The sequence below is a fragment of the Sporothrix schenckii genome, assembly GCF_000961545.1.
Source record: "Sporothrix schenckii 1099-18 chromosome Unknown Cont41, whole genome shotgun sequence".
In the NCBI taxonomy this organism is placed as follows: Eukaryota; Fungi; Ascomycota; class Sordariomycetes; order Ophiostomatales; family Ophiostomataceae; genus Sporothrix; species Sporothrix schenckii.
The window spans coordinates 3,067,638-3,094,878 of record NW_015971142.1 but is presented as its reverse complement, the minus strand read 5'-3'; the positions used below and the strand labels follow the sequence as shown (position 1 = coordinate 3,094,878).

The 27,241-nt window shown below is 54.3% G+C and overlaps 6 protein-coding genes across 6 annotated transcripts; 1 reads left to right on the top strand and 5 right to left on the bottom strand.

The window, feature by feature from the left end:
* Positions 1-401: 401 nt before the first annotated feature.
* Positions 402-2,822, bottom strand: SPSK_07088 (AMP-binding protein domain protein; the record flags this gene model as incomplete). The annotated part of the gene is made up of 2 exons (XM_016733757.1): positions 402-1,184; positions 1,275-2,822. 2 exons carry the CDS (start codon positions 2,820-2,822, stop codon positions 402-404), a joined length of 2,331 nt encoding a protein of 776 aa, XP_016591335.1.
* Positions 2,823-3,269: 447 nt separating this feature from the next.
* Positions 3,270-4,786, bottom strand: SPSK_07461 (beta-glucosidase; the record flags this gene model as incomplete). The annotated part of the gene is made up of 2 exons (XM_016734123.1): positions 3,270-4,659; positions 4,743-4,786. The coding sequence occupies 2 exons, from the start codon at positions 4,784-4,786 to the stop codon at positions 3,270-3,272; spliced, it is 1,434 nt and encodes a 477-aa protein (XP_016591334.1).
* A 2,203-nt stretch (positions 4,787-6,989) lies between these two features.
* Positions 6,990-7,950, bottom strand: SPSK_07792 (uncharacterized protein; the record flags this gene model as incomplete). Its single annotated transcript, XM_016734447.1, has 2 exons — positions 6,990-7,750; positions 7,830-7,950. The coding sequence occupies 2 exons, from the start codon at positions 7,948-7,950 to the stop codon at positions 6,990-6,992; spliced, it is 882 nt and encodes a 293-aa protein (XP_016591333.1).
* A 1,198-nt stretch (positions 7,951-9,148) lies between these two features.
* SPSK_06898 (uncharacterized protein) lies at positions 9,149-13,088 on the bottom strand (the record flags this gene model as incomplete). The annotated part of the gene is made up of 2 exons (XM_016733570.1): positions 9,149-12,606; positions 12,713-13,088. The coding sequence occupies 2 exons, from the start codon at positions 13,086-13,088 to the stop codon at positions 9,149-9,151; spliced, it is 3,834 nt and encodes a 1,277-aa protein (XP_016591332.1).
* Positions 13,089-20,770: 7,682 nt separating this feature from the next.
* Positions 20,771-22,930, bottom strand: SPSK_07160 (uncharacterized protein; the record flags this gene model as incomplete). The annotated part of the gene is made up of 3 exons (XM_016733827.1): positions 20,771-21,808; positions 21,836-22,343; positions 22,428-22,930. 3 exons carry the CDS (start codon positions 22,928-22,930, stop codon positions 20,771-20,773), a joined length of 2,049 nt encoding a protein of 682 aa, XP_016591331.1.
* A 1,462-nt stretch (positions 22,931-24,392) lies between these two features.
* Positions 24,393-26,828, top strand: SPSK_07083 (uncharacterized protein; the record flags this gene model as incomplete). Its single annotated transcript, XM_016733752.1, has 3 exons — positions 24,393-24,514; positions 25,048-26,650; positions 26,727-26,828. 3 exons carry the CDS (start codon positions 24,393-24,395, stop codon positions 26,826-26,828), a joined length of 1,827 nt encoding a protein of 608 aa, XP_016591330.1.
* Positions 26,829-27,241: the final 413 nt, after the last annotated feature.

Here is a 27,241-nt window from a genome sequence, read left to right as displayed (position 1 = left end):
CTCCTGTTTTTTTAATCTCTTGTGTTTGTCTTGTTCTCTATTCACGTTGTTGTACGCTTTTGTCTTCACAGCGTTGCAGCTCATCCACAGTTGCCATTCTGATTTCGCCGCTTGGCTTTCCAGCTTACTTGTTTCTAATACTAAGCAACTTCCAACTTATACAAGAATTCATATTTAATCCAAAAAAAAAGTTAACAAAACGATATGTTGCTGTGAATCACGACCTAAGAGCGGTCCGATCTCCGCATATACGACCATATGGCCTTTCCGTTATATCCAGGCCAAAGAAAAGACAAGCCGAGACAAAGTCAAAAATAGTGGCAATAAACAAGACGTGATTTTATGCAGAAGACAACACGACAATCAATGCAAGAGTGTACACCCGAGGCCCGCTCAACGGCTCAGTGCGCTATCTTGACATTGTCTGGTGTACCCTTGAGTGCCCACTGCCGCAGTACATTCTTCTGCAGCTTTCCGGTGCTCGTCTTGGGCAGCTCGGTCACGACCTCCATCTCGCGCGGCACCATAAACCGGCTGATGCCGCTCTGGTGCTTGACCCAGTCCAGGAACGCCTGCTCATCAATAACCAGAGGCGTACCGGGGCGACCCGGTTCGGCCGTCGGCTTCGTCGTCAGGTACGCCTTGGGCCGCTCACCCCAGTGCGAGTCGGGTACGGCCACGACCGCGGCCTCGAGCACGTCCGGGTGCTGGACCAGAATGCTCTCGAGCGCCACGGACGAGATGTTCTCGCCACCCGAGATGATAATGTCCTTGGCACGGTCGAGAATCTGCACGCTACCGTCGGGGTGCATGACCGCCAAGTCGCCCGAGTGCAGCACACCGCCGGCAAACAACTTTTCGGTGGCGGCCGGGTCCTTGAAATAGCCCTTGGCACAAATGTTGCCTTGGAAGACAATCTCGCCAATGGTCCGGGCGTCGCGCGGTACGTCGACATACGTGACCTCGCCCTTTTTGTTGGTGGTCGTGACGGGGTTGCTGTCCTCGTCGGTCTTGATGACGCGCACCGGCATGCTGGTCAAGAAGCCGTGCCCCTGGCGGGCCATGCGCTCAAACTTTTGTTGGCCGGGCAGGTTGTTCCACGAGGGGAGGATGTAGCCGCGGGTGATCGGGCCATAGGTCTCGGTCAAGCCGTAAACGTGGACCGGATGGAGGTTTAGCTTGGTCTGTCCACAGCGTTAGATGAGCAAGGTTCAATGCATTCAAAATACCATTGTCAATAGCGAAACGGGAGAGGGGGGAGGGCGATGACCTACCATCTGCTCAAATAGGTGGGCGGTCGGTGGGCTCGCGGCTACAGTGACCTTGACGGGGCGCTCCAGCCGCATAGCCTCTGTCGCCGCACACAGCAACGTGTTGACGGTCGGCGCTGCGTTGAAGTGAGTGACGCCCTCCTCGCGCAGCAGCTTCCAGATCAGGGGGTAGTCGATCTTGCGCAGGCACACGTGGGTGCCACGCACGGCGCACACAGACCAGGGGAACGTCCAGCCAACAGCATGGAACATGGGCAGGGTCCACAAGTAGCGGCAACGATCAGGCTTGCTGCCACTGCCGCTGTCGTTGTGATCGTCCTGTGCGTTGAGGCCTGCCTCGGCCACGTTGGCAAGCGCCGCTAGGTACGCGCCGCGGTGCGTATACTCGACGCCCTTGGGCCTCGCTGTGGTCCCCGATGTGAACGGGATTGCAATGGTGTCATCCTCATCCACCGGCTTATAGCCTGGCTGAGCGGCCACGAACCGGTGCAGGCCGGCCCAGGTGCGGTCCTCAACGTCCGGGCGGTGCGCTTCAAACTGCAGGCCCTCCAGCACGGCCGTGTCAAAGGCACCTCGCAGCTCACCCTGGGTTGTATCAACGTCGTCGTCGACCAAAATTGGCACCGTCGGGTGCATGGACGTATAGCATTGGCTTCCCTCGCTGAGCAGCGGCGCACACTGGGCGTCGGCCACAATAATGTCGACATCGGCAAAGTCAAAAATGTAGGCGACGTCGGCCGCAATGAGGCGGTAATTGGCCGGGACCAGCACTGCGTTTGCGGCACCCGATGCAAAGATGGTCTCGAGGAACGCCGGGGTGTTGGGGGCAAGGATGCCGATGCGGCGGTAGCCGTGGTGAGCAAAGTACCAGGCGAGGCCGCGGGCGCGGTCGGCAAACTCGGCATAATTGCGGCGCAGAGTGCGGCCGTTGGCGGTGATGTGGACAATGGCTTCGGCATCGGGTTCGATAGCAGCGGCACGCTCGAGGAAAGTCGTCGGCGTGAGGACGTGCCTGAAGACGGGCAACGACGCTGTGGAGGCGGTAGAGGTTGGCGCAGGGTCGGCGGAGCCGTTGGTGCCAACAAGGTGCCTCAGAACCGACCCGAGACGGGACTGGGGACCAGACATTGTGTAGGGCGGACGAAGGGAGAGGCGAGGAGACGAGAGGATGGTTTGATCGAGGCGGAATGTGGCGATGCGATGACGAGAAGTACGGCGAGTAGGAGGGAGAAGAAGGACAAGAGGGAACAAGAAACGAGAGACAAAACACAAAAGAATAGACTTAAGGAACGCCAAGGAGAAGCCAAGCGAGAACCATCGGCAATAAAACAAGGTGAGGAAATAAAAGAAAGATTGTCGCCGATGCTTTCGGTCTCGCGACTCGGGGCTGCGGAGCCTTTGAGGTCGCAACAGCTCCAACGCCGAGAAATGGCTGTACGTGGGTATTCGCTCGGCAATACGGCGGCTCTGTGTGGGCATGTGGTAGTGGTAGCTCTGATCCGGGGTCTTTGTGGGGATAGCGTCAATGACTCTCTGCAATCCTACAGGCATGTGAGATGGATGGTAGCCGCGCCAGTGGAATGGCTGTGTCTCTATCGCTTGTGAGGACATGCCTATCAATGATTGGGTTAATTCGTCAGCTAGGGACACGTTATGACCCCAACAGTTGGCTGCCTCTGCCTCCAACTGGACCAGACTGCGCCAGAGCGTTTGTTAAGGATGGGCTCAAGCTTGTGCCACATATTGCAAGATACAGATAACGCAACTAGCACAACGCACAGGATGGCTGCAAGAGGCGAGCATTCGTTGCTCCCGGCCGAGTTCGTAAGACCGGGAAAAAGCAAAAAATAGTCGTTGAAAATAACCAACAAGAAACGGGGAAACATATACCCAAAACAATAGAAAAAGTAGAACATAACCGTGATATCCTTGACCAAATCCAAGAACCGTGTCCCACTAAACAAAATAGATGTGTATATCAGGAAACACTCTGCACTCTTACTCCGTCTTGATCAGGCTGTCAAACAGCGGCTTGAGCGAGAAGGCGCTCTTCTTGGGCACGCGCTTCTGGCCGTTGGCGTAGTCGACATAGGTCACACCAAAGCGCGTCTCGTAGCCCTCGGCCCACTCAAAGTTGTCCATCAGCGACCAGGCCATGTAGCCGCGCACGTCGACGCCGTCCTCGCGCACGGCGTCGGCCAGGGCGCGCACGTAGCCGTCAAAGTAGCGCACGCGGAAGTCGTCGTTGACGACGGCCTCGGGGCTTAGGTCGTTCTCGCCCTTGATGCTCGTGCCGTTTTCGGTCACGTACATCTTGGGGTTGCCGTAGCGGCGGCTCAGCCACACAATCAGGTCGCGGAAGCCGCGCGGGTGCGGCCGCAGCCAGAAGGACTGCGTCTCCTCGCCGATGCTGTTGCCGTTCTTGTCCTCGAAGAGCGTCTCCAAGTTGCCCAAGAAGTCGTCCTCGGCGGGCTCCGTCGTCTTGTGGCGGATGTAGTTGGCCGTGTAGTGGTTCATGCCGTAAAAGTCGTTGGACCCTTGCACGATCGCGCGCTCCTCCTCGGTGAACTCGGGCAGGCGGTCGCCAAGCTGCTTGCGCATCGACTCGGGGTAGTGGCCAAAGTAGATGGGGTCGGCGAACCAGGAGATGGCAAACTCAATCTTGCGGTCGCAGGCCTCGACGTCGGCAGGGTCCTCGGGGTCCCACGGGTACGTGGCGTCGCCGTTGAGGGTGATGCCAATCTCACCGCCGTTGCTGGCGGGCTTGAAGTCGGCGCGGTACGCACGAACAGCGCGGCCATGGGCCAGCAGAATGTTGTGGCCGACCTGCCAAGGCTCGCGAGCGCTGTCGCCGACAGCCGACTTGGTGCGGTCCGACGTATGGCCAGGGGCAAAGAAGCCCGTGTTGAAGCCGAGGATGGACGAGCACCAGGGTTCATTGAAGGTGATCCAGTGCTTGACCTTGGGCAGGGCGGCGAAGATGGTGCGGGCGTAGTGCTCAAAGTCGAGGGGGAACTCGGTGCGGTTCAGTAGACCGCCGTAGCGCTGCTCGAGACCCTCGGGCAGGTCCCAGTGGAAGAGTGTGACGAGGGGCGTGATGCCCGCGGCCAGCAGCGCGTCGACGAACTGGACGTAAAAGTCAAGACCCTTCTGGTTGACAGGGTCGTTGCGGCCACCGAGGGGGATCACACGGGACCAGGAGATGGAGAAGCGGTAGGCCTTGGCGCCGACCTTCTGAAGCAGCTCAATGTCCTCGCGCCAGCGGTTGTACGAGTCGCAGGCCACGGCGCCCGAGCTGCCGTCGGCGATCTTGCCGGGGATGGCGCAGAAGGTGTCCCAGATGGACGGTCCGCGGCCGTCCTGGTCAGCACCACCCTCGATCTGGTAGCTACGCGAAGAAGACACACAGGTTAGCAACATATACGCGCAGAAAGAGGTAAAAGAATAAAAAATCGAGGAAAGGGTACACACGAGGCGGTGGCAAAGCCCCAGAGGAAGTCCTTGGGAAGAGACATTTCGGCGGACAGAAGACTGATCAAATATGCGGCGGAGGGGTCAATGAGGTGTCGGTAGGATGCCAATTGGGAAAGGAAGAGAAAGACTGGAAGTGGGGTATAATGAACGGCGAGAGAAGTCAGGCCAGAATGGAACAAAATGAAAAGGAAGCATCAACAAGACGCCAAGGCAGCAGAGGCCGGCCAACCTCGAGCTAGGTGCTGGCGGTCGCCATCTTATATAGACAACGAGGGCAGGGCCAACCAAGAGACAGTGCAACCGTCAATGCAACAAAAAGCACCAAAAGAGCGGGAAAGCAAAGCAATAAACTAAAAAGGAAACGGGAGAAACACAAACTAGGTGCATCCACGCGCAGCGGTAAACGGGAGGACAGAACACATGATGCTGCTGCTTGGCGGGCGGGCCCCATCCTGTGGGAACGGGACCAAGGGCCCGGCCTGGGCTGTTGGATGGATACATACCGGTTTCATGTATCTTGTGCAATCGTCTGCAGAGTGCAGAGTCCTCTCTGCTTGGTTCGTATTCTTCCTTGTGTTCTACCGTGCCGGACCGTCGACACCGAACAGCTGCTGGAGATTTCGTTGATTTTGGGGGGACACATTTTGGAGAAGCTAGCATCGCTGACGAGCTAACGCGACACACCCCTGCCACGTTGTTGGCATGGCCCCAAGCCATCGGAGCGCGGCAGCCGGACTGTTTGCACCTTGTTCCGTCACGTTGTGCGTCTTGAATTGCCTCCTTTTTCGAAAGGGGATCTTCCACAATCGAATAAAACAGTGGATATACTCGTGAGGGGAAAGAGCGAGGCTAGAAGAGCGAAGCAGGAAGGAGGGGCTCCGTCTGTGGAGCAATGCGTGTTGTTGTTGCCGTTAACTAAACCCCCACCGCGGGGGTGCACAGCGTCAGTGGCCTCTGTCGTGCTGGAGAGCCCACGCCTCGCCGACTTTCACCCACTGATCTAAACGACGCTACTGGCGGAGTCGCGGGCCGCCGCCTGAATCTCGGCCTGGGCAACAACGTTGGGGCCAAACCGCACGCAAAAACGGAAGATGACCCAGCTGCGCAAACCAAGGCTTGGAGCCCTGCCGTCCTCATAGCGGACGTTTTGTTTTCCCCTTTGGTGATTTTCTTACCGCACAACAGAACGCGCATAGACGTCGCGCCCTCGAAGGTGCATTCAGCGGAACAAGTATCTGCCGGCACGGGAGACCAGCCGCAAAAGTCGGCGAGATTTACGTTGCGGTGCAAAATGGAATACTACAGGCACTAGAAGGAGTGTGGCACGCAAAGTCTCTTACCACAAGCATTTCGTGCAATGCGGCTCAAATGTGCGTGTGGTGGGATCCTGGGAGATCCACGGAGGAATCTTGTTAGAGCCTCGGAAGCTGCGGAGAGTTGCACAAAGTGCCGTTACGCCAAAATAGCACGAGCGAGAAGGAGAGTGTATTCTAAGCGAAAACGCCAAGGCAGGAAATGCAGCAGAGGTAAGGAACGCAGGCAAGGTAGGAGCTTATCACGCATGGAGTATCGCACATATATCAGGCGGCGTGGTGCCGCCCATCCTGGAACGGGCTATATCGTGCTTCCACTAAGACACTCGTCGCCTCACCAACCGACCCTCACCTCTCCCGCGTCCCGTGGCGGCCGACGGACGTTCTGGCCTGGGCCCGGCGGCCAGTCGGCAGATCACCGGCGCTTGGCCAGGCCAGATCCTGTTTTATGTATTATGGAGCTCTATCAACTCGAGGCCAGGACACGTTGCCGACGGAGAGAGTGCGAGCCCTGGCCATGGACCTCGACATCAGCAGTACCGTAAAAGTGGAACAAACGCTTTTGCAAATCGACTCCATGTTGGACAACTCGAAATACTAACGAAGATCTACCGCATCCTTTACCTCAATATATCTCATGCAAAATAACCCTTTCGTCAAGACGCCAGAAAATAGGGCTGCCAACGTATGTTGCCCGTGTAACGGAAATTGAAAAACAGCAGAAGCAAAATCCAAAGCATTGCCGGAACAAGAACGAGAACCAGAACCAGAACCAGAACCATAACAATAACAATAATGCGTCTCTCGGAGACGTACCCAAAATCACCTTCGGATAACCGACGCCTCACCAACGTGCGCCCAGAATGACAGCCAATGTACGATGCAAAAAAAGGATTCGACCTCGCCCTCAATTGTTCGTCCACGCCCGAGATTAATCATCGCCTTCACCGAACCTGGCTCGTTTTGCAGGGCTTGCCTCGGATGAGCGCGGTGCCGATTTGCCCTGGCCGCCATCGCCGTCGTCATCATCACCCTCGGTCCACTCCAGCACTTCCCACTCGACCTGCACGGCGCCGTCGGCGCTCTGAGCCGACCCGGCGTCGTGCCGCCGAATGTGTGCTCGGCCCGTGCTCTGCGACTGTCGTTGGAGCTGCTGCTGCTGCTTCTGCTGCCGCAAGAGGTGGCGGCCCAGACGGCTACCCTCAACAAAACTGTCGAACCAGGGAAGGCCAGTCAGTGACGTGACGCGACCCAGCGCCGTTCCTTCGGGCTTGCTGCGCTTCAGCGATTCCCGCGGAACCTCTTCTTGCATTGCTTCGTTGTCGTCGTCCTTTTCCTCCTCCTCCTCCTCCTCGTCGTTATCGTCGTCGTCGTTGTCGTCATCGTCGTTATCACTTGTGTCGCCCGCACGCGCCCACTCGTCGAGCTCGTCCAGGTCTTCCGTGCTCAAGCTGCCCAGCGCCAGTCGAATGTAGTTGGCTTCGGATGCCGGCGTCTCCGACCAAAACGACAGCGGCGTGCCGCAGAATCCACAAAAATGCCGCCGGGTGCCGCTGCTGGTCTGGCCTGGGTGCTCGTACGAGCGATGGATCATGGAGTGGGTCTCGTCGGGGAAGAAGGGGAGCACCGTGCTGTGGTACCATGCGAGCGGCACACGGAGGTAAGTTGGCAGAGGCGAAGCAAGTGACAAGCCTGAGGCGCGAAGAAGCAATTAGTTATCAAACGAAGGACAGGTGGGTGCAGAAAACAATGGCTACAGACGTAAACCTACGGTGCAATGGCGCCGGGTCGAAGAGCACCTGCGCGACTTCGGCCGCGTCGGATGGCGGCTGGACAATATACATGTTGCGGCCGCATTGGCAGCCGCCACGAAGCACACGATTCGTCGACATTGCTGCGGAGCGTAAGTCAACGGATGCCGTTCTGAAATTAAAGATGTTGGCCGAAGCGAACGAGGTCAATTGACGTACACGACGTCGTCAGCGTATGGATGCAGCTAGATGTAGCGTGTTGCATGGATCGCAAGAGGAAAAGGTCCACCTGCAGTCGAATTGTGTTGCAGAAATTGACACCCAGGTGGAGGAACAGGTTGAAATGGTGAAGACAAGAAGGCAATTCTCGGAGAAAAAAACGCAGGTTAAGGTGAAAAGACGTCTATGATGCTCAATCGTTGAAAACGAAACGGAAGGCTCAGTTTTGTTGTAGATTGCTGGATGAGAAAAAAGATGAGGGGCTTTCGGGAGCTCTTTTCTCTTTTATTCCGTGTTGGAAACGAGTAAGCAGCAGCCACGGGCGTTTCGCTAGTTGCTTGCCGTCTAGGCAAGTTCTGCCTTCTAGGCACGACGGAGTGGCGGTAGTTGGCTGATTTCCGTAGAGGCTGTCTTTTGTATTGCGGGCTTTGCATCTTTTTGCGCTTCGGTGCCTGTGCGATTCTCAGCAGGTAGTGTTTTGGCACAGCGAGAACCGGAACTGTAGGAGTGCGGGCGGTCTTTCAGCGGGCTCTTCTTAGCGCAAAACTGCGCTGCGTCTCTCGTTGTTCACGATTCAGGTACGTCACTGGTGACCCACTTTCTGGCCTATTATTCATGCTGCGCTCCACACGAGCTCGATCTCAACAGGCAGCACTAGGCTTCTCACTCGAGGTGTCTGTCCCTGGACCGGAGTTTTATATCAACAGGTCTCGGCGTAAGGTCTTTAAGTTCAAAATAGATCTGGTGTTGTTACAAGCCAAAAAATTATGAATATAAATAGAGAAGATAAAAGATAGAAGCTATACCCTTTAAAAATGATAATGAAAAGAATGAAGTCGAAAATAAAATCGGTTTGGCCCATCTGGCTAACCTCCAAAGATGATTGTTCCACCATGTTATGCTATTCCGGATATGGGCCCCTATAAAATGTGGTTTCTAAAATTCCGTGTTCCTTGGTATCGAGTAAGAAAAGAATTTGACAAAGAAAATTAAAAAGGAAGATGGAAATGAAAAATGGGAATGAAGGTGGGAATGACACAATGGAGGCAGGAAAATAAAAAGAAAATAGGAAATATGTCAATGAAAGTCGGGATGAGATGTCATCTGAAATTAGGGGGGTTTATTTCCCGGCCGATGCTTGCATGCGCCGCATCGCATCGCGGTGAGCCTCGAGCAGGTCACCCCGCCGCATGCGCTCCTCAAAGGCACGCTCGTTGCGCTCCTTCTCGGCGCGCTCAAGCTCTCGACGCTGCGCCTCGGCCTCTTTTTGGCCCATAAGGAAGTTGCGCTGCAAGTTGATGTTCTGCTGCACCTCTTGTTCACGGCCATATCCCGTCGGCGGCGATGCGAAGCCGTTGTTGCTGTTTAGGTACGGCGACGTGAGGGACTCGCGGTTGTTCTTTGTAACTGCTGCGCCCGAGCGCAGGTCGGCCGCAACCGAGCTGCGAAACGTAGCGAGCTGAGCTTGGCGTGCCGCCGCCGTCGGAAGGTGTGCCTGGTCGCGCTTGGGCTGATGGCTGTCGAATGGGACGCTGCCAGCCGTCGGGGTTGACACGCCGTTGTTGACAATAGCGGGCGTTGACATGGAAACCGGCAGGCCGCCATTGTAGTGGCCAAAGTATCCGGCATTGATGCTGTCGGGTCGCGAGAGGCTCATTAAGCTACTGTTGCGCATCAGCTCGCGACGCTGGTTCATCGGAAGGTCATCGAGGTCCACATTCGACGCAGATCCCATAGCCCCGGCTCCCGGGTAAAAGTTATATATGGAACCGCTGCCACCATCGCTGGCACCCGATGACGGCACCACGCCGGCACCTGGAAGCATAGTCATGCTGCCTGTGTTGCCGGCTGTTGTAAGGCTTGCCATGCTAGCCGAGTTGACAATCGAGCCGCCAATGTACATCCCTTGTTGTGACTTGCTCCGAAGTAGCATATCGCGCTGGCCGATTAACGTCTGAGGTGCGTTAAACGAGACGACACCAGGAACGGCTTGCATACTGCCACGACTGGGAAATGGCGAGGAAACCATCTTCGGCATCACCTCCTCCGATCCCTCACCAGCGCCGTCGGCTGTGGTGGCCGCGTCATTTTCTTCCGCAATCGGCTCATTTTGGAGGCCCGAAACTCGGTTGGTGAGCTGGCTGGCCGATATGCTGCGATATCCGTTGCCAAGACTGTTAACTCCAGCTGCGGCAGTGCTGGCCGTCGATATGTGGCTGCCTCGTGCACCGGCACCGTCAGGCGCCGCCGAATCCTGGGCGCCGAGGGACTGGTAAGACTTGGACTGCGACAACATTCCGTAAGACGACATGGCCGACGCTGACCGTGGTGCAAGTGGTGCGGGAGCTCCTGTTTCGGCCGTCTGTTGCAGGTCGACCACGTTGAGAGGAGCAGGAGCCTCTCCGTCGTCAACAACAGGCGAGGCCACTGGCGTCTCACTTGTCCCGGAAGCGCGCTTGGCGTTGGTATGAGTAGAAGTTGTAGGCGAAGTCGGCGGCAGTTGAGGTTCACCGAGCTGCAGTGTCTCGAATTCGGGCGTCTCCGCATTGCTGAGGTGCTTGGCCCACTCATTTGTGCGGTACGACATGGCGACGCGCGACAGCGACCGCGGAAGGCGGTCTTTGGTAAGCATGGCAGGCGCCGAGTCACCCGAGACGGTTGACTTCGCTGCAGGGACGGTTGGCGACTTGGGCGGAAGGTCACTTATGTCGTGAGTTTCTGTCGCGTCCGTCGTCTCTGCCTCGCCTGCCGTAGTGGAGGACGTCACTCCCAGGATTTCTGTGGACACAGTTGCAGCCGAAATGTGCTTGCTGTCGGCGAGCACTTTTCGCGGAGGCTTCAGGCTAGCTGTATCGTCATCGTTGTTGGCTAAACCGTCGGACAGCACTGGCTTCACCTCGATATCCTTGGACTTCTCGTTCCTTTCGCCGTCTCGGATCGTGCTCCGGTCATCGTCGCCCTCGTCGGAGCTCATACCATCCATCGTCACGGCAAGGGAGCTGTTGTCATCGTCCTCACGGAAGGCCATCCGACTGGACCGCGGCGACACGAGCTCTTCCTGGCTCTGGCCGCCAAGGTCTGGGCTGTTCTTTTCGAGAACGCCGCTATTACGCTTGGATCGTTGCGAGATGCTACGCAGCAAGCCAGCGGAATTTTGTGAGAAACGCTTGGCAAGAGTTGTGGGAGTCCGAGAGGTTCTTCTCGACACGGCTGCGGCCGCCGTCTTTTCGTCTTCGTCGGCGAAAGTAGCCACAGATGACCGGTCGTCACGCGTCTTCTTGTTGATCTCGTCACTTTCGTCCTCGGCACCACCTTCAGGGACTTTGAAAGGAAGGGGTACAATGCCGGGAGAGCTGGACACAACCGCAGCGCCGGCATTTTGAGCAGACATCCGGCGCGAAGAGCGGCGAGATTCCGGCTCCTGAGGAGGCAGGCCACCAGGGTACTCGTCCTGCGCAACGCGGACCATAACCCCACCGTCCTGCGCATCCTGCTCCATGACGACTTCGGCGGCGGCCTTGGGCTGCTGCGAGATCTGCGGCGAGGGCTGCATGTCGGCCATCTCGATCGAACCGGCTTCCTCTTGGGGCTCGCTCTCGCCCTCGCTGTAGGGCCGCCGGGACTGCCGATAGATCGACGTCGTTTGGCTGCGGGCCGTTTGCTTCTCGCTGTCCATGCTGCCAACGCCCGAGTCACCCGAACCATGCTGGTCGTCTGCAGTGGCCGGCGGCGGAGGAACGTACGTGCCGTCGCCATAGGACGCTTCCCACGCCTCGCGGTCGCGCGCGTTGGTCGCCTCGACCTGGCGGCCGACGTTCTCCTCTTCCTTTGCCAGCTTTTGCTCGTCCTCAAGACGCTCGGCGTCCCGCTTGGCGCGCCGTTCCTGGACCAGACGCCACAGTTTCAGCTGCGAGACAACACCCGCCAAGAATAGCAAAATGATCGCCGCAAGCTCCACACGTATACCCTTGGTGATGGGGTACGTGTCGGCACCGAGTGGGAAGAGATTGTCATTGAGGCGCCAGATATAGGCCCAGAACTCCTTGAGTCCAGCACGGCTGAAGGTGTCGATGCCCATGACCGTAACTGTGGCACCGCCGAATGCGATACAAGCCATAAGCGCATACTGACGAGTCCAGTGGCTAAAGTAAAATGCATATGCGCCGATGGTGAAGGCGACAATGAAAATGATGATGCCACTCAAGCTCTGGAGGAGACCTCCCTGGCGCACGCACAGAAGCCACATACTAAAGCAGAAACCTCCGAGTAGACAGCCGAAACCCTCAGTGATTTCCTTAAACACGATCGCGATACCGCCGAGAATGAGACCCGTGCATACAGCTGCAACCAGGTAGGCCCCCTGAATGGCGTTGCTGATGGGCGGCGACATCACGTAGATGACCAAGACCGTGGTGCCGAGGCTGGCCAAGTAAGCAGTGGAAAAGAACGTGTGTAGCATCTTGTTGCGAATGCCAACCAGAGCGTAAACAACACCAGTCAAAAGCATGAGGACACCGCCCACGCCCCAGGCCGGTGTCACAGCAGGCTGCAGGGGAAGCTGGCCATCCGGGATGGTAGCTATAAAAAGTGGCATTAGCAAATGTTTCGAGAATAGCAAGTGAAATTGGAAGGGGCCATATAAATTGAAAATAAATTCAAAGCCCAGTCAAGAGCTATAACTCACTGTTGAAAAGGGTCGTGTTGAGAGACGACGTAGAATTTGTGAGTGTTGTCGTTGGCAGTATGCTGGAGGTTGTTGGTGTAGAGTCGGTGGTTGAATTTGCGGTCTCCTTTGCATCACTCCCAGTTGTCGTTGTTACCGCCGCCTTTGGCGTTATGTCGGTAGCAGTTCCATCATTGCCGTTTTTTGTTGCCGTGGTGTCGACCGGGCTTGCTGTGGTCTCTGCCGCGGGTTGTGACGTTGTTATCGCAGGTTTGTCTGTCGTCGTTGCCGCATCCGCTCGTGGATGTAAGAGAGGATCGATCAGGCCAGCGGAAGCCACATTTGAGTAGAGAAGAAAGAAGGCAACAGCCTTTAGGTGGGGACTACTGAGTCGCATGGTTGAGAGGGTTGTGTGACAGGCGAGGAGTAAGAAGAATGCGGTCGGTTCGGCAGAGAAAGATGAAGCAGCTGCCGCTGCGAACTGTGGTTGAGAATGCTACCTAGATCTATCGTTGGTCTCTCACGAGATACTGGGAGGTGGTGAGAGTAGCAATCCCTCGGTGAGGTAAGCCGAAATCAAGTCAGTGAAGACGTCAGCCAAAGCGAGTACGAGAGATGCCGGCGAAATGTCGTCGCGGTCGTAGGGTGGTTCTCAGAACCGAAGTTGAAGTTTGTCCGGATAAGGAGGAGAAATCGAAATAAAAAATTCAAAAGGAGAGAAAAAAAGAAACGGCTATTAAGCAACACTTAGAAAGGATGACGGGGGGGATGTATGGGTAATAACTGGCACCAAAAGAAAAAGAAAAAAAAACATGATAAATAAATTAAAAAAGAGGGAAATCCAAGACTGTACAAAAGACTAGTCGGTAAAGAACTGGACCCAACTCTCTTCTACCTGTGCTAGCAAGGCCTTCCCATGGGGCTGGATCGAGTAGTCGTAGGGACAGGGGAACGGTTAGAGTGACTGGAGCAGCGCCGCCAACACGACCTATGTACATAGATAAAGAGCAAGTAAAAATGACAACGAGATTGTAATAAACCAAATGTGAAGACCAGGGGGAAGGGGGGTTGCCACCGCGAGGGCCATGGTGGAATTAGATGTGCGAGTTGCAAGAAGGCTGGGTGGGTAGCCGGGGGTGTTCGAGAGGAGACAATAGCAAGAAAAGGAAAAAGAAACAAGAATCCGACAGATTCACGAATAGCATAAATCTGAATAGGAGAAAGAAAGGAGCGGCAGGTTCAACGCGAGATGTGCAGATCAAACTACACGAGAACACCATTCCCAACACAAGGATAGTGCTCTGGCAAGCGGCGGGATATCAATTTGGGGGAAACAGCAGGCAGAGACAACGAACGACCAGACTCCTAATGCTACTAATACTGAAAGTCAAGGGAAAGTATGAGTAAGGCCTGAGGGCCTGTTAACAATGAACGTAAAAATCCCGTGCCAAAATGAGCGTGGAGGGTGTGGTATTTCGGACGGCAACCGACAATAATGTGCATGTGGCAGAGAAAACAAGCAAACCAAGCAAACCAAGGCGGTTTGGACAATTCGAGCCACTCCGCGTTCCACAGGGATCGGGATCTATGTTCACGGAATATGACAATCCAGGTGAGAAACAGGGCCACCACGCGTGAAAAGAAGAGGGGCTCGAGGGGGCGTGTATGGGAGTGCGGTCGTTGCTGTGAGAGGGAAGATTGGCAGCATGTGGACGTGTGCCGTAGTGCTTGAAGCTGATACGCGGTTTGAGCCCGCCCTTGTTTTGGTTTATTGTCTGTGACAAGACCACACAAAAGAGAGGAAAAGTCGTTTAAAATGCCCAGTCCAGGCGTCCCAAAGGCCATGCCAGGTCCATGGGTGAAGAAGATGACGGACAGAAAGGGCATGAAGAAGTCGAGGGATGAGAGCGGCCCATATGTTTGGAAGACGCATTGATTACTGAGAACTCAGTAAAAAAACTCGAAGCTGGTAGTGAACCACTTGGACTAAAAGTAAAAAGAAAGAAACCAGGACAGAACTTGCAGGCCGGGAGATGAGCAAGGATAAAATTGACAGGGGTTTGAAGACAAGGGTTCGACGTTGGCTTGCAAGGCCACGATTGGGGGTGTATGGTTAATGGCAAGGGGGGTGTTTATAGAAGGGGCCGGGCCACTTCAGGTGCTGTTTGCGGCTCGGGGACGATGCGCGCTGCATTGTGGGTTCGTCGAAGCTGACGGCAGTCGGACAAGCAACCTTGCTTGGAATCGAGATAGGTAAAGAGCGACGCTCCTCTGTACGCCATAATGCTGTTTTTTATATGTTGTTTGGAGAACACACCGCCGAACAGCTGTTGTCAGTGGTATTGGGAGCGCCCTGCATCTAATTGACGTGATGCAGGACGGTGGAACATGCACGATCAGAATAGACGGAGAAGTGCAGATGTGTCAAAAACAAAAGCAAGGGGTGGCGCGCCACGGAGCAGACGGCCAAGGAAGCAAAGACGTCGAGGACAGTAACAAAGAAAAGAAGCGGCTAAAAGGCACGGCGGGGTGGAGTGGAGCGTCGGACACAAAGTGTGTTGCGTGGACTTGTGGACGTGTGGACAAGGCAGAGACAGGTGAGCGAGAAACAAAGGGAGGGAGAGACACTGGAGATGCGGAGAGACAAATGCAATGTGCAGATGCGTACAGAGCAAGAGCAAGGCCACGGAAAGTGCGTGTAGAGTGTCCAGTTTTGCGATTAGAGGAGGAGCTACTGTTTTTGCTGAGGCAAAAGCAGTGCGGCGACGTGCTATTCCTTAAACTGCAGGCGCAGGTCTCTCGCTCTTCCCTTGCGCAGTACAAGGCAAGCATGCACGGCGGTAGTTTAGGCGATGTCAAGGGTGGGAAGCAACGAAGCAACGTCGGCAACATAATTAAGGCAGTCGCAGCGTCCTAAACAAGACAAAAAACCTTGCTCTGCACCTTCCCGTGCCGGCATTCTTCGTCATTCGCGTAGTTGGCACCTTCCTCTTTAATTTGGGTTGTCTTCCACGTCGGTTTGTCAGTCGTTTCCTTCCTGTGACTTCTTAAAATTGATCGCCAATTTAGTTTCATCGGTGTCTTTTGCCTTCTCACCCGTATCTGAGTATGGCGCTGTGGGACGGCGTGTAAGACTCCACACATATTTCCCGACGGTGGACTCGATTCAGCATACGAAATGTTTCCTGCTTGTACCGTTTATGTAACCACACGTTGCCACGTCTGCAAGGCCCATGAAGAGCACGCGCCCATACGGGGGAAATAAAAGCACAGATCAGCATATGTCGTATTCCGCACAAAGCATATTTGTGCAACAGAACCGGTGGAAGGGAAAAATAGGACTCGGGATCGCATGCCTTCGTTTAGGACGGAACCGGTACACTGTGGGGCATGCGTTCGTGGAACGAACGCACGACAGAAGTATTACCGCGCTCCTTTTTCTCGACTTTCGATAACGAAGCGACGGCCACTCGCAATATCGCAATATATTGTACGGGGACGCATTTCGTACCTAGAAGCAAAAACGAGCCGTGCACTCGCGCAATACGAGCAGGAAACATTCGCACCACGATTCTGATGCTCAAATCTTTCTGTTTTCCCAAATGACGCCCATCGGCTGCTAAATGGGTCGCGCGATGGAAGCCACACAACTAGCAGAAGACACCTGGGAAAGGCGCTCGCGCGTTCCTGGACGAGACGTGGATAGACCCGCTTTTAACGCAGGTACGTACCCGTGTCTCGTGGAAAAGTGAATCTTGGTTTTTGGGGTGGGATGGTTTGAGGGCCCGGAGCACTCCGTGCATTACGTTGCAGCGATGTGACATTGACGGTGAAATAAAGTATCTCGAGCCGCAACGGCTCTTTTCTTCTTGTGGTTACAGTTCTTCATAAAGAAGTTTATCAATCAGGTCAGCCGATAGTTTGCCCAGGTGAACGATACGCAGCAGTCTCGGTTTGATGCCTACGCTGGATTCTTGCTGATCTTCCATTTAGTTTCTTTCTTGGAAATGTCCGCCACCCACTTCCCGAAAAGTAATAACATCGTGCAGTAGTACAGCAGCAAGGGCCAGCCGGTCCCAACGCCAGGTGCAGATGTCATTTCAGATATGGTGGCGCTAGTGCTAGTAACAGTCATAGTGGGCCACAAGGGCCACAAAGGCCACAAGCGCAGACGCTGTCCCGCACCTGGGCCAGACATCAGACGAAGAAACGCGACGGGGAAGGCGCAAAGAACAAGCAACATCGCGAAAATCAAGTCAAACACGGTCGAGTTGACGCGACGCACCAGCCCAAGACTCTTTAGACCACGCCCGCGCAGCTATGGCCAACAGTCTCCCGCATGAAACTCGCCCATGCCGAAAGAACCGATCGGGAGGCTACGGATCTCTGCAACAACGACACCATGGCTAGTTCGAGAACACTCCGATGGAGAAAAGAAAGACGTAAAGAAAAGAAAACAAACGGGGCACAGGAACAAGATGCATCACCGGAGCCGCCGGCAAATTGACACGTCGTTCTTTCCTCCTTTACTTCTCTTAAGATTGGTAGAGAAAATTGTACGAGTTTGTTTGGCGGGGGGCTGCAGACTCCTTTTGTCCCATATCTCGCACGGTTCAGTATGCGGACGTTGAGACAAAAAGACAAAGTGGTTGCATTTCCCCCATCACGACAATTCACCAAACGCGCCACGTCGGACTGCGGCAACGTAGCGTCGTATCAGGTGACCTGGCCAGCCATTTCACCAGACCAAGTCTCTTGGTCTGTTCTCTCATCCCCTGGCTTAGGGCTGAACGGGCTACCATGCAGCCCGAACCAGACCCTTGTCGGCTGTTTTTTATTTGGGGGGAGAGGGGGGGTTTCTCTCTCTCGATCACACGCGATTTTGTCTGATCTCTTCCCCTATTGGCGCTCCGATCATCAGCCGGGAACACGGAAGGTAGGGGGATTGCAAGGGTTTGGGCCTTCGCTTTAAGTCCGGGGCCGCGACGAGGCCCTTGTGTCTTCCATAAAACCAGCTCCGCCTCTTGAATGGGATAGTTTTCAGGCGACTAGGGGTTGGTTTTGACATGGGCAAGTTTGATGCAAGACAAAGCTGGACAAGTGGACAGGCTGAAAGAAAAGGAGGACAAGTGGACAGGCTGGCTGAAAGAAAAGGAAACGACAATGCAACTGTGTGGTATGTTAAAACCGTTGCCAGCTTGATTGGTGTCCCGAGCTTTTCGTCACTTGTTCGTGGAGATTGGCATTGGCCAGCGTGCGCTGGTATTGGCAAAGACAGGGCCTCTACGACACGACACGCGCGGTGGCTTTTCCGGCGGTCCTCTCAGAAGAGCCTGTCACATCGATTCGCATCGTGACAGCATCCGAAAACCCCTTTTTATCTCGTTCTCGCATTGTTTCCGCTCATTTTTCCTCGACAGGAAACCGCAGACCTCGTATCACAGCTTACGCATAACGCTTCCAACCCTGCGATGGGTCCAATTTTTGCTCATGGACGTGGAATGGTTTGACTTGTATGGGGGCTGCGCAGCGCGCAAAGCACACCACGACAAGGTCTTCCTAGCCACCCCCTTCAATGCATGAATTTGGCAGCTCAATTAGGATGCGGCTGAAATTCACATAGCGAGGCAACGATTTTTATGCCGTGATGTCGTCAGTTGCTTGTAAACGCTTGTCTCGCCTTTCAAAACAACTGTTCTACATAAAAAAAGAATCAAATAAGACGCAGAGCCAAGGGAGGACTCAGTTTAATGGACTGTTGCACCTCGTACTTTCTTTTATCTGTCATGCTCTTTGCTGACACTCGTTATTGGTATCTTTTCTTTCTCTTTTTCTCTTTGTTCTTTTGTATGTGTTCCTCCGAGTGTCTCACCGTTCCTTCTTTTTCCACATAAACTCACATACAAACCTCGTAACTGCATGCGGTACCCCATATTTACAGTGTAAATCGCCATTTCCAACCTACACGTTGTGTAAGACATGCATCGCCAACATTCCAACCATTTTTTGAGTACAGCCCCCACATGCTGTCTTTCAGCATGGTTGCTTCCTTTGTCGTCCATTTGCCCCTCTGCTGTAGTGCTCTTGGGAGGTAAGGTATGGCACATCCACCTCGGTGTCTGACGCACGGGACGGCAGTGGCGTTTTGTTTTTGTCGTACGCCGTATACTACACAATAACAAGGGACCGGGTAATAGACAAATGAAGAAAAGCGACCTGTACTACATAGCCAAGAGATGTTCCGTCGAAAACGGGTTAAGTTTCCCTTTTCAAAATTGCTGTAGTCTTCAGCTTAAGAAGGTAGTACTCACTAACTCGCCAATCCCGAAGTAAAGATTCAAGGCAAGTTCATATCATGCTCTGTTTATAAGCCGTTGTGCCGTAAGATCCAGTGACGCGTTTCTTCTTCTAATCGTCGCCCACGAGATATTTTATCCTTTGTTTGTGCACGTCTAAACTATGCGCGAGAATTGACAGGTCCGGAATGGAAATCATGTGAAATTTTGCAAAGATGACATGGGATTGGGAATGTCATGTGTCCTTTGCCTCTCCCAATGTCAACAAAGGATCTCCACAAAATAGCTGCGTCGTGGCATCATCACCGATGGGTCAGCGTGGTCCAGAACAAACAGATCAAGTAACCGAAAGCAGATTGTTTGAGCCCTTACATGCATGTACGGAGCATTACGGAGTGCGGGCAAATCCAAGCCGCTGCCTGCTGGAAATATTCTCTGAGTCCTGTTTCACCTTTCTTTTGTTTTCGTTGTCTTGCGCATCGCTGGAGCCCATATTACTCGTCATTCAATTTAGCCTGCATTCATCTCTATCAAACATAGAAGTTGCTTCTCTAGCCATGGCTTCTCCTGCATGCACTTCCCGGGATGCAGTCATAGTGTTAGAAGCCGAGGGTGCCGTGGACAGTTGTCCTGTTAACTAGCCATTACTTGACTGTCTTTCCACCCTTCTTTCACGATTTTTTTTTATAAAAAAACCGGGTTTAAATGCGAAACTGGCGTTCAGGGCTTCTTATTTTATCTCATGATATAAACAACATTTCATGAATATATATTACTGTATTTCAGGGGAAACACAATAGAAAGGATAAATTAAGCCGTCTTGTCGATATAACGTAGGTCTGATCCTTCTGAATACCATGTAATGTTTGGTGTCAAAAGCCCCAACTCACGTTTCCTTGTGTTTGTTTCAATGTTTAGCCCGTTTCCCTGGGCCCTGCAGTATTGGTGATGTAGTGTATCAATATTTGTGTATTACAACATCACACTCTTATATCGTTTGGATTCGGCTCAAAATTGGCGAAGAGCGGGAGCATCGTTTTATATTGAGGCGGTGCGACCGGGAGAGAAAAACAAACCAGTCATTACGACGTATATGTCTTGTTCCTCTTCCCCTTAATCAAATCCCGTGTGCAATCTATCTTACTTCGTTCACACCCTCTTTTGGGTTGCGCCTGCGAGATACGCGAGAGCACAACAACAGGTACCGAGACGCAGCTAGCCACCTCGATGTCAACATGCGGAAAGCTCGGCGAGTTCGACTCTCGAGCCCACGGGATGAGACAAGCAGGAGGATTTCTTACATGATATGGACGGCAGAAGCTGTGAGAGGGAGGAATGGAAGGATCCGAGGAACGACGGGACAAATGCAACTCTTCAGGCCTGGCAAAAATACAAGGCCTCTGGAAAATATCCAGCCCGCGAGAATTATCAGAGAAACGGAAGTTTGAGTAAACTTCCCGGAGTCCGGAAAACTCGTCAATCGACATGTAGATGAGAAGAAATGTGGCTCGTGGAAACTATCTGATGTGTAGTCGTAGCGAAAAGCAATCATGAGATAAGGGGACGCACACCAACTAGACATACAAGGTAAATCCAAATTTAAAGCGTCAAAGGAGTACTGACCCAGGGAGTAAAGAAAGTAACAAAGTTCAGAACCAAGACAGCACCAAGAAACGTCAAAACAAAGTGTATCCGTAGAATCCATCTCATATTCGTTAATAATACCTTGCCGCCAAAACCATACAACAAAGGAAACGAAGACCAAGGTGGCCAAAACCGCGCATCATGCCAATCCGAACCGGTTCTGCCGAACCTTGGGAGTCGACATGGCAGTGTATTCATAGTCGAGATCGCGAACGACTTTAGTGTCTGCCCCGGCATTCTTGCCGAAACGAAGAGAGCTGTCGCCAAAACTGGTGGACGATCCGGACGACGAGGCCAGCGATCGGTCGTTTTTGCTGTCCTGAGAACGAGTCTCTCTTGCACCACTCGTTTTTTTATTGTCACTGTTGCTGGTGCCACCAAGACCTAGTGCACCGAGCATGCTCTGCAGCACCCAGATGGGAAACGTCATCACTGCTGCAGTGGCTATCATGACACGGCGTGGGATGAAGAGCAGCAGCTCTAGAATTGCCTCAGAGGCCCAGAGGATAGTCGTCCACATGGCTTCTGCAAGACTACCCGGGGACAGAGTGATCGATGTGGGTGTAGCGGACAGGCGGCGGCTGCGAAACGGAGTCCGCGCGCTCCCCGCTGCTGCCGAAGCCAGCGCCATGGCATCGGCCAGCCTCTGGTCCGTTGCGCGAAATTTGGCCACGACCTGACTCTCGAGCAGTGTCTGCTGCTTGTGTGTACGCCGCAGCGCCCGGGCAAGCGTATCGAGCTCGGGCTGCAACTGGGCGCGAACTTCACGCATTAGTTGATCACGCTCGCGCTTCGTGTCGGACGGGCTGCGATGCATGACCTTTGCACTGGCACTGGCCCGGCCAATGTCGTCTGGCGAGCTTGCAGAGCCATTGTTGATGGGCGAGGGCGGAGACGGAGGCGACGTTGGCAAAGGGAAGTAGGAAGTGGGCGTGGACGACGTGTGGTGTGTGGATGTGGGCTTTGAAGTGGAGGTTGATGCTGCCGCGGACGCGGCCTCGGCGACCGCGGCTTTGGTTTGCTGTTCAAGGCTCTCGAAGCGGTGCAGCAGATCGGCCAACTGCTCGTTTTGCTCTTGCTCCTCCAGCGCGCGCCGCTCGCGGTACCGCTCTTCCTCTTCACGGTAGGGGTTGACGTGCACGATGCGCTGCAAGTGCAGGGTCCGGGATTTCACAAGCTGCAAAAAGTGACGGAGTGGCCGTACTTCGGCCGCCAAGATGAACACGGCCAGATTGAAGTTGGACACAAGACCCTCTGAAGGACGGGTCAGCTGGCTGCGCAATGCATGCAAAAGGTACGCTCCGGCAATGGGAGCCGCAAAGCATGACAGCAGAGCCAAAGTTTCATGGCGGTACAGCTCTTTTAGTGCTGTTTCTTGTCGCTTTTGAAACGCCTTGCGGTCCTCCAGGCGCTTCTCGCGCTGCTTTTTGTTGAATGCAGCAACCCGCTCGTCCGGCGTAGGCGGCTTTGGCCCATTGTTCTCCGTCTTGTCAGCCTTTGCCGGCGATGTGGAGTTGCCGTCGTCCGTCTTGGCGTCTTTTTTCGCGTTCTCTGCGCCCTCCTCCTCCTCTTCTTGCAAATCGCCCAGGGGAACAGGAGGTGGTAGGTCCTCTTCGGCGTCGCAATCTTCGATATCAGAGTCGATCTCGACCGCAAAATCTGCGTTCGCTTCGTGTTCTTCGCGAATTTGCTGAGAATCATGATACCAGGACCTGCTCCTGTCAGCACAAGAAACGGCAATGCGCAGGTTGAAGATAAATAAGGCTGTTTATCAAAAAGCCTTCTGAACGACGTACCAAGGCTGCGTAACGCTCCAATGGAGGAAGATGCCGCCGATGGCGAGCAGCATCAAGTCGGACACAAAGGAATCGCCTCCCTTGACAAATAGGCCGCCCAAGGCCGGCAGCAGCGCGAATGCCAAGGGCAGGGAGTCCCAACTGCTTGTTGGCTCCTGATGCTGCGACAACTCGGCAGATCCAGCGAGCGGACGGGGATTCAGAAGATCGCGTGCATCCTGGCTGTAGTCGGAAAAGTTGGAGCTGCGGCGTCGGAAGGCGGCTGCCGGGCTACCTGTCGAGGCTGCGCCACCTGCATTCACACGGTCGTATATGTTGTTCGCGGCATTGAGCGACGCAATGCTCGAGAAGCTGTTCCGATGCTCGTCAAACGACGTCGAGCCGCGTCGCTTTCGGAGTCCATTACCACTGCTGCCAGCTGTGGCAGACGTCGTCTCTGCCGTCGCGTCGGCCATGGGTCTTGACATCCGCCGGCTGTCGGGCGTCCTCTCGCGAACGGCCATGGGACGTGCGACCTGCCAAATCAACCGCGATGTTGTATCTAGTGCGCGCGGTCGCGGTCGCGGTCGCGGCTGGAGCTGTACACGAATGCGTGTTACCGTTCTTGCCGAAGGTCTGTTTGCATCGCCTCGGGGGGAATTGGGTGGCAGGTCGGTAATGAGAAGCCACCGTTCGCATATGTAATTGGAAGTAAAACTTGTCCTTTTATTGATGTCTTTTCGTTATGTTAGCGAGGGAGACGACCAGCCCTGGCGCGGTGAGACAACTCATCCAAGGGAGTCTTCCTAAGGGAGTCGATAGGATATTGTGGTTGGAGGAAATACAAGACAGTGAAGCCCGCGTTGTATGACGTAACTTAGGGTCTGCTCTGGCCGAGGCTCATTAGCACAGTGGGCAACACTAGTGGCAGTTCCTGGCCTTCCGGCGATATTTAGAGTGTATTAGCATATGGGTATTGCGGGGGAAAGCACCTAGCTCAACTCCGTTAATGGCCCTACGGCTCATCCCATGTTGCGTGGATTGTGATAACACACGCCGCGTAAGTACCGAGAACCGTGTGCTCTTCACAAATACGACAAGGTTTGGATGCGCAGTTCATTTTATCGAGATAAGCCTTGGGATATTAGATTTTACCTACGCATTATGCACGAGAAACCTGTCACCGATAATATGAATACTAATATGAATATTGAATACTTTTGTGTATCGTTGTCAATATTAACGTGTAAGATGCACAGCAGTTTAAAAGATACGAAAGCCGTTAAAATGAGCAATACTTTGGTGTTTGTTTAATGTATTGGGGAAACATACAAATCTCATTGCCCTTTTGCTACAGTGCTTTGGCACGCCACAGAAAGGTCCTCTTTCGACAGGAAGGCTTATTGTGTGCTTGATAGGACGATTGTATATCATAGTCACCGTCATAAAATAACGAAACGAAACAGCATGTCGCCATCAGGAAGGGAGGTATCGCGGGAGTGACCATTGTGAAGACACGTAGAGAGGAGCACCCCTGCACGTGACGTAAGATACGACATCCGGCGTTCGTCGGATTGGGTGCAATTCTACGAGACAATGCACCGGATTTTGCCCAGTCGTCAGTCATATTGGACCCATGGCGTCGCGCGCTTGGACTGGCCACAGCCTCGAGCGCACGAGGATTCCTGTTTGCCTCCCCCCTAATTCCTTGCCATGGCTTTCCTGGGACCAGGGTGTGAGGAGCAATACGCAGCACAGTTGCCATATATATGATACGGAGGATGCATAAAGTCGTTGCCTCCTTCCTCTCTTTTCTCTTCTCTGCTTCGATTCCTCTTTCTTCTCTCCTCTTTCCTCTTTTGATGTTTGACTTTTTGTGCTGTATTAGCTCACACAAGCTCACAATCCATCGCTCCTGCCTGTCTTTCGGAATTTGTGGATGGTTTCTGGTCGACAACCCCAATTTGGCAGTCATCTCCCAGAACGATGGGACGGTGCTGGACCACTGCAACGCCGCTAAACTGCACTGGGACACACTTCTCTGGTAGCGTTGGCTCTGCTGCGACAGCCATTGCCGTCTGCAGTGTTGCTTCCGCTCCAGGGACAGCGTCCCTTTCCTGCTACCCCTTTCACGACCACCTGGTCGCTTGTCTGGGTCGCGCCTGCCCGAGAGTCCTTGATCGTCGCCAACACCAGCCTAATCCCCAGTTACAATCTAACTATCGGCGTCCTCGTAAAGGTGTTGTGTCCTGCTGTTCCTCTTTCTGCTCTTTCCCCTTTTCGTTATTCGACTACAGACTTGAAAAATTCTCTCCATTTCAATCACAATCTACATCTCGACCCCAATTTTGGCTTCTCTTTCCACCAATTCCCACGCACTTGTCCACATCGACCGCCTCCAAACCCGCACCATTCGCCAATTCCACCGACACTGTTCCGCCACTGCGATTGGCTGCTGCACACAGTGATCGACTGCACGCATTTTTAGCCTGGCCGCAGCGGCAAAGGAGATTGCACACACCATTAGTTGACCTGTGTCTCAACATTTTCTTTTTCTTGTCCCTCCTGTTTCTCCTCGCTGTCCGACGTCGTTCATCGCTACCGCCCAAGCATACACCCTCTCTGCTTTCACGTGTCGCAGCGGACGCCTTCTCGGCAGCCGCCCTCTCTCTCTCGTTCCCACGGCTCCCCACGCGACACACGCCTATTCTGCGCAAGCCTTTCCGCCGCAGACCACCGCGCAGCACCAGCAAACCCTCCGGCGTCTCTCGGCGCAACCATCAGAGCCGCAGCTTTTGCATCACCCATCCGCTCCGCTGGACTACCCACAGCCGCCCTTCCGCCTTCCCCAACCCCCCTTTCGCAACCGAGCTGCCGATACCCTGCAACGGCCGCTTCGACGCCTCTCGACTGCTCGTCTCTGGAACCCGACCAATTCCACGCCACGCGGCGTCGCTTCCTCGTCGTCGACCACACGACAACAACAGCTACAGCCACAGAAACAACACGCCCAGCTGCAGCCTCAACGGCTGCACTCTGGAGTCGCAGGTGCATCCACGGCCCGCCGGCGGGCGCCGTCCACTCCGCCGCCGCCAGCTGTTCCGCTCTCCCACCCCGTTCTCGACGGCGATACGCCCGTTGCCAAAGACGACCTGGCTGGCACCGGAGCCGCCGACTTTCCGCTCCTTACTCTCCCCGAGCAGCGCCAAATCCGAAACACCGCTTCACCCCGTGCCAGTCTTCAGGTTGAACGTGCTGGAAGCGAGAAGCGTGTGAGCTTGCCGAAATCCGTCCGCCACTCCTACGAGGGCAAGCGACTCTCTGCTCTCACGATAGATGCTGCCGACGACAACAGCGGAGTTGAGCCCGACATTCTCGCAGCGTCGAGACTGCAAGACAACAGCCTGAACGACGAGCTTTTCCTTTCCTCGCAACAGCAAAGAGCAAACGACCGCGAAGCAGAAGCGGCTGATTCGCCAACACAAGCTTTTGGATTGACGTTTGATTCCGCCCCCGGACAGGCAAAGCTAGACAAGGGGAAGAGCAAAGCCTCACCGACAGACAACATCATGGCATCTCCTGTCGACGATGAACGCCCTGGAGGGGCGGGCCGTTCCTTTTCAAAGGACCTCGAGCGCGGACCGGATATCCTGGGCCACCATCATGGCCTAGAAGAAAGCCAGAACAACCGCAACTCCACGGCGTCTCTTCCCGATGGCATGGGAATCGGTTCGGCCATCTCCTCGTCCAACTCGTCCATCATGGGCGACCCCGAAGCACAGCCCGACATTGGCGAAGAATGGGGCCCGCAGCACCCGTGTTTCCCCCACCGCAACCCGCATGTGTCCGTCGATGACCCGGAATACATTACGACGCGTATCATCCGCATCCGGCGCGACTGGCTCATCATGGGCGACCTGGCACCGACCTTTTCGAACCTCTATCCTGAGATCCTCGACCCGGCCGGCATGAACGAGCCCGAGTTCCGCCGCGTCATCGACAAGCTGAACCGCGAGCTGACCATTGCCTTTGAGCCCTGGAGCGCACGAAACATTGTAGATGGTGTGCTCAGCCTGGTGACGGGCTGGCTGTGGGAGGACTTTGGCTTCACTGGTGCCAAGGCACGCCTGGCCCGGCTCGAGCGCTGGATCGAGGCGTGGAACAAGGAGATGGCACGCACCGCAGACGAAGGCGCGCCGGTTCCTCCCAAGATTATTCCGTTACGGCAGACTGGCTACATGACGGTACGTATTTCCTCCCTTTGTTTTTTCCTCGACGATTTAAGACTTTTAAAACTAACGTGTTTGTCTCTGTCAACAGCTCGACATCCAGATTGGCGACCCAGAAATTGCAGCGGTGCCGCCAAGTACACCGGCCATATCCCAGTCTGGTATGCCTCTCGAGGCAACCGTAGCTAGCTAGTTGTCGGTTTCGGATTCGTCGCAGGAAAGCGTTCGCAGTCAGTAGGGGGTGGTGTAATTCTTGCGTTCCTTTTTGCCCCTTTGTGTTTTCTTTCTAGCTGTCCTATCTTTTTTTTGTTGTTGGATACTGTTGCGTTTTGATTCCCTCCTTGCCTGTCATTGGTTTATATCCATGTCTCTTTGTGATCGCTTTGACCTCATTATCACTTTTATTCATCTCCATTACACGTACTGGGCAACTGGCGACCTTTTTCCTCTCTTTTCCCCCCTCTATTTCTTTTCTACCTGTTGTATTCTCGTTTGCAGCATCGAGTAGCTTTAGCCTGGCGTTGCCCTTTTTTCCTACTTACTTTCATCATGCCTTCGGCACAAATATAATAACTTCTTGTCTCAAACAGTCCTTCAACATCATGA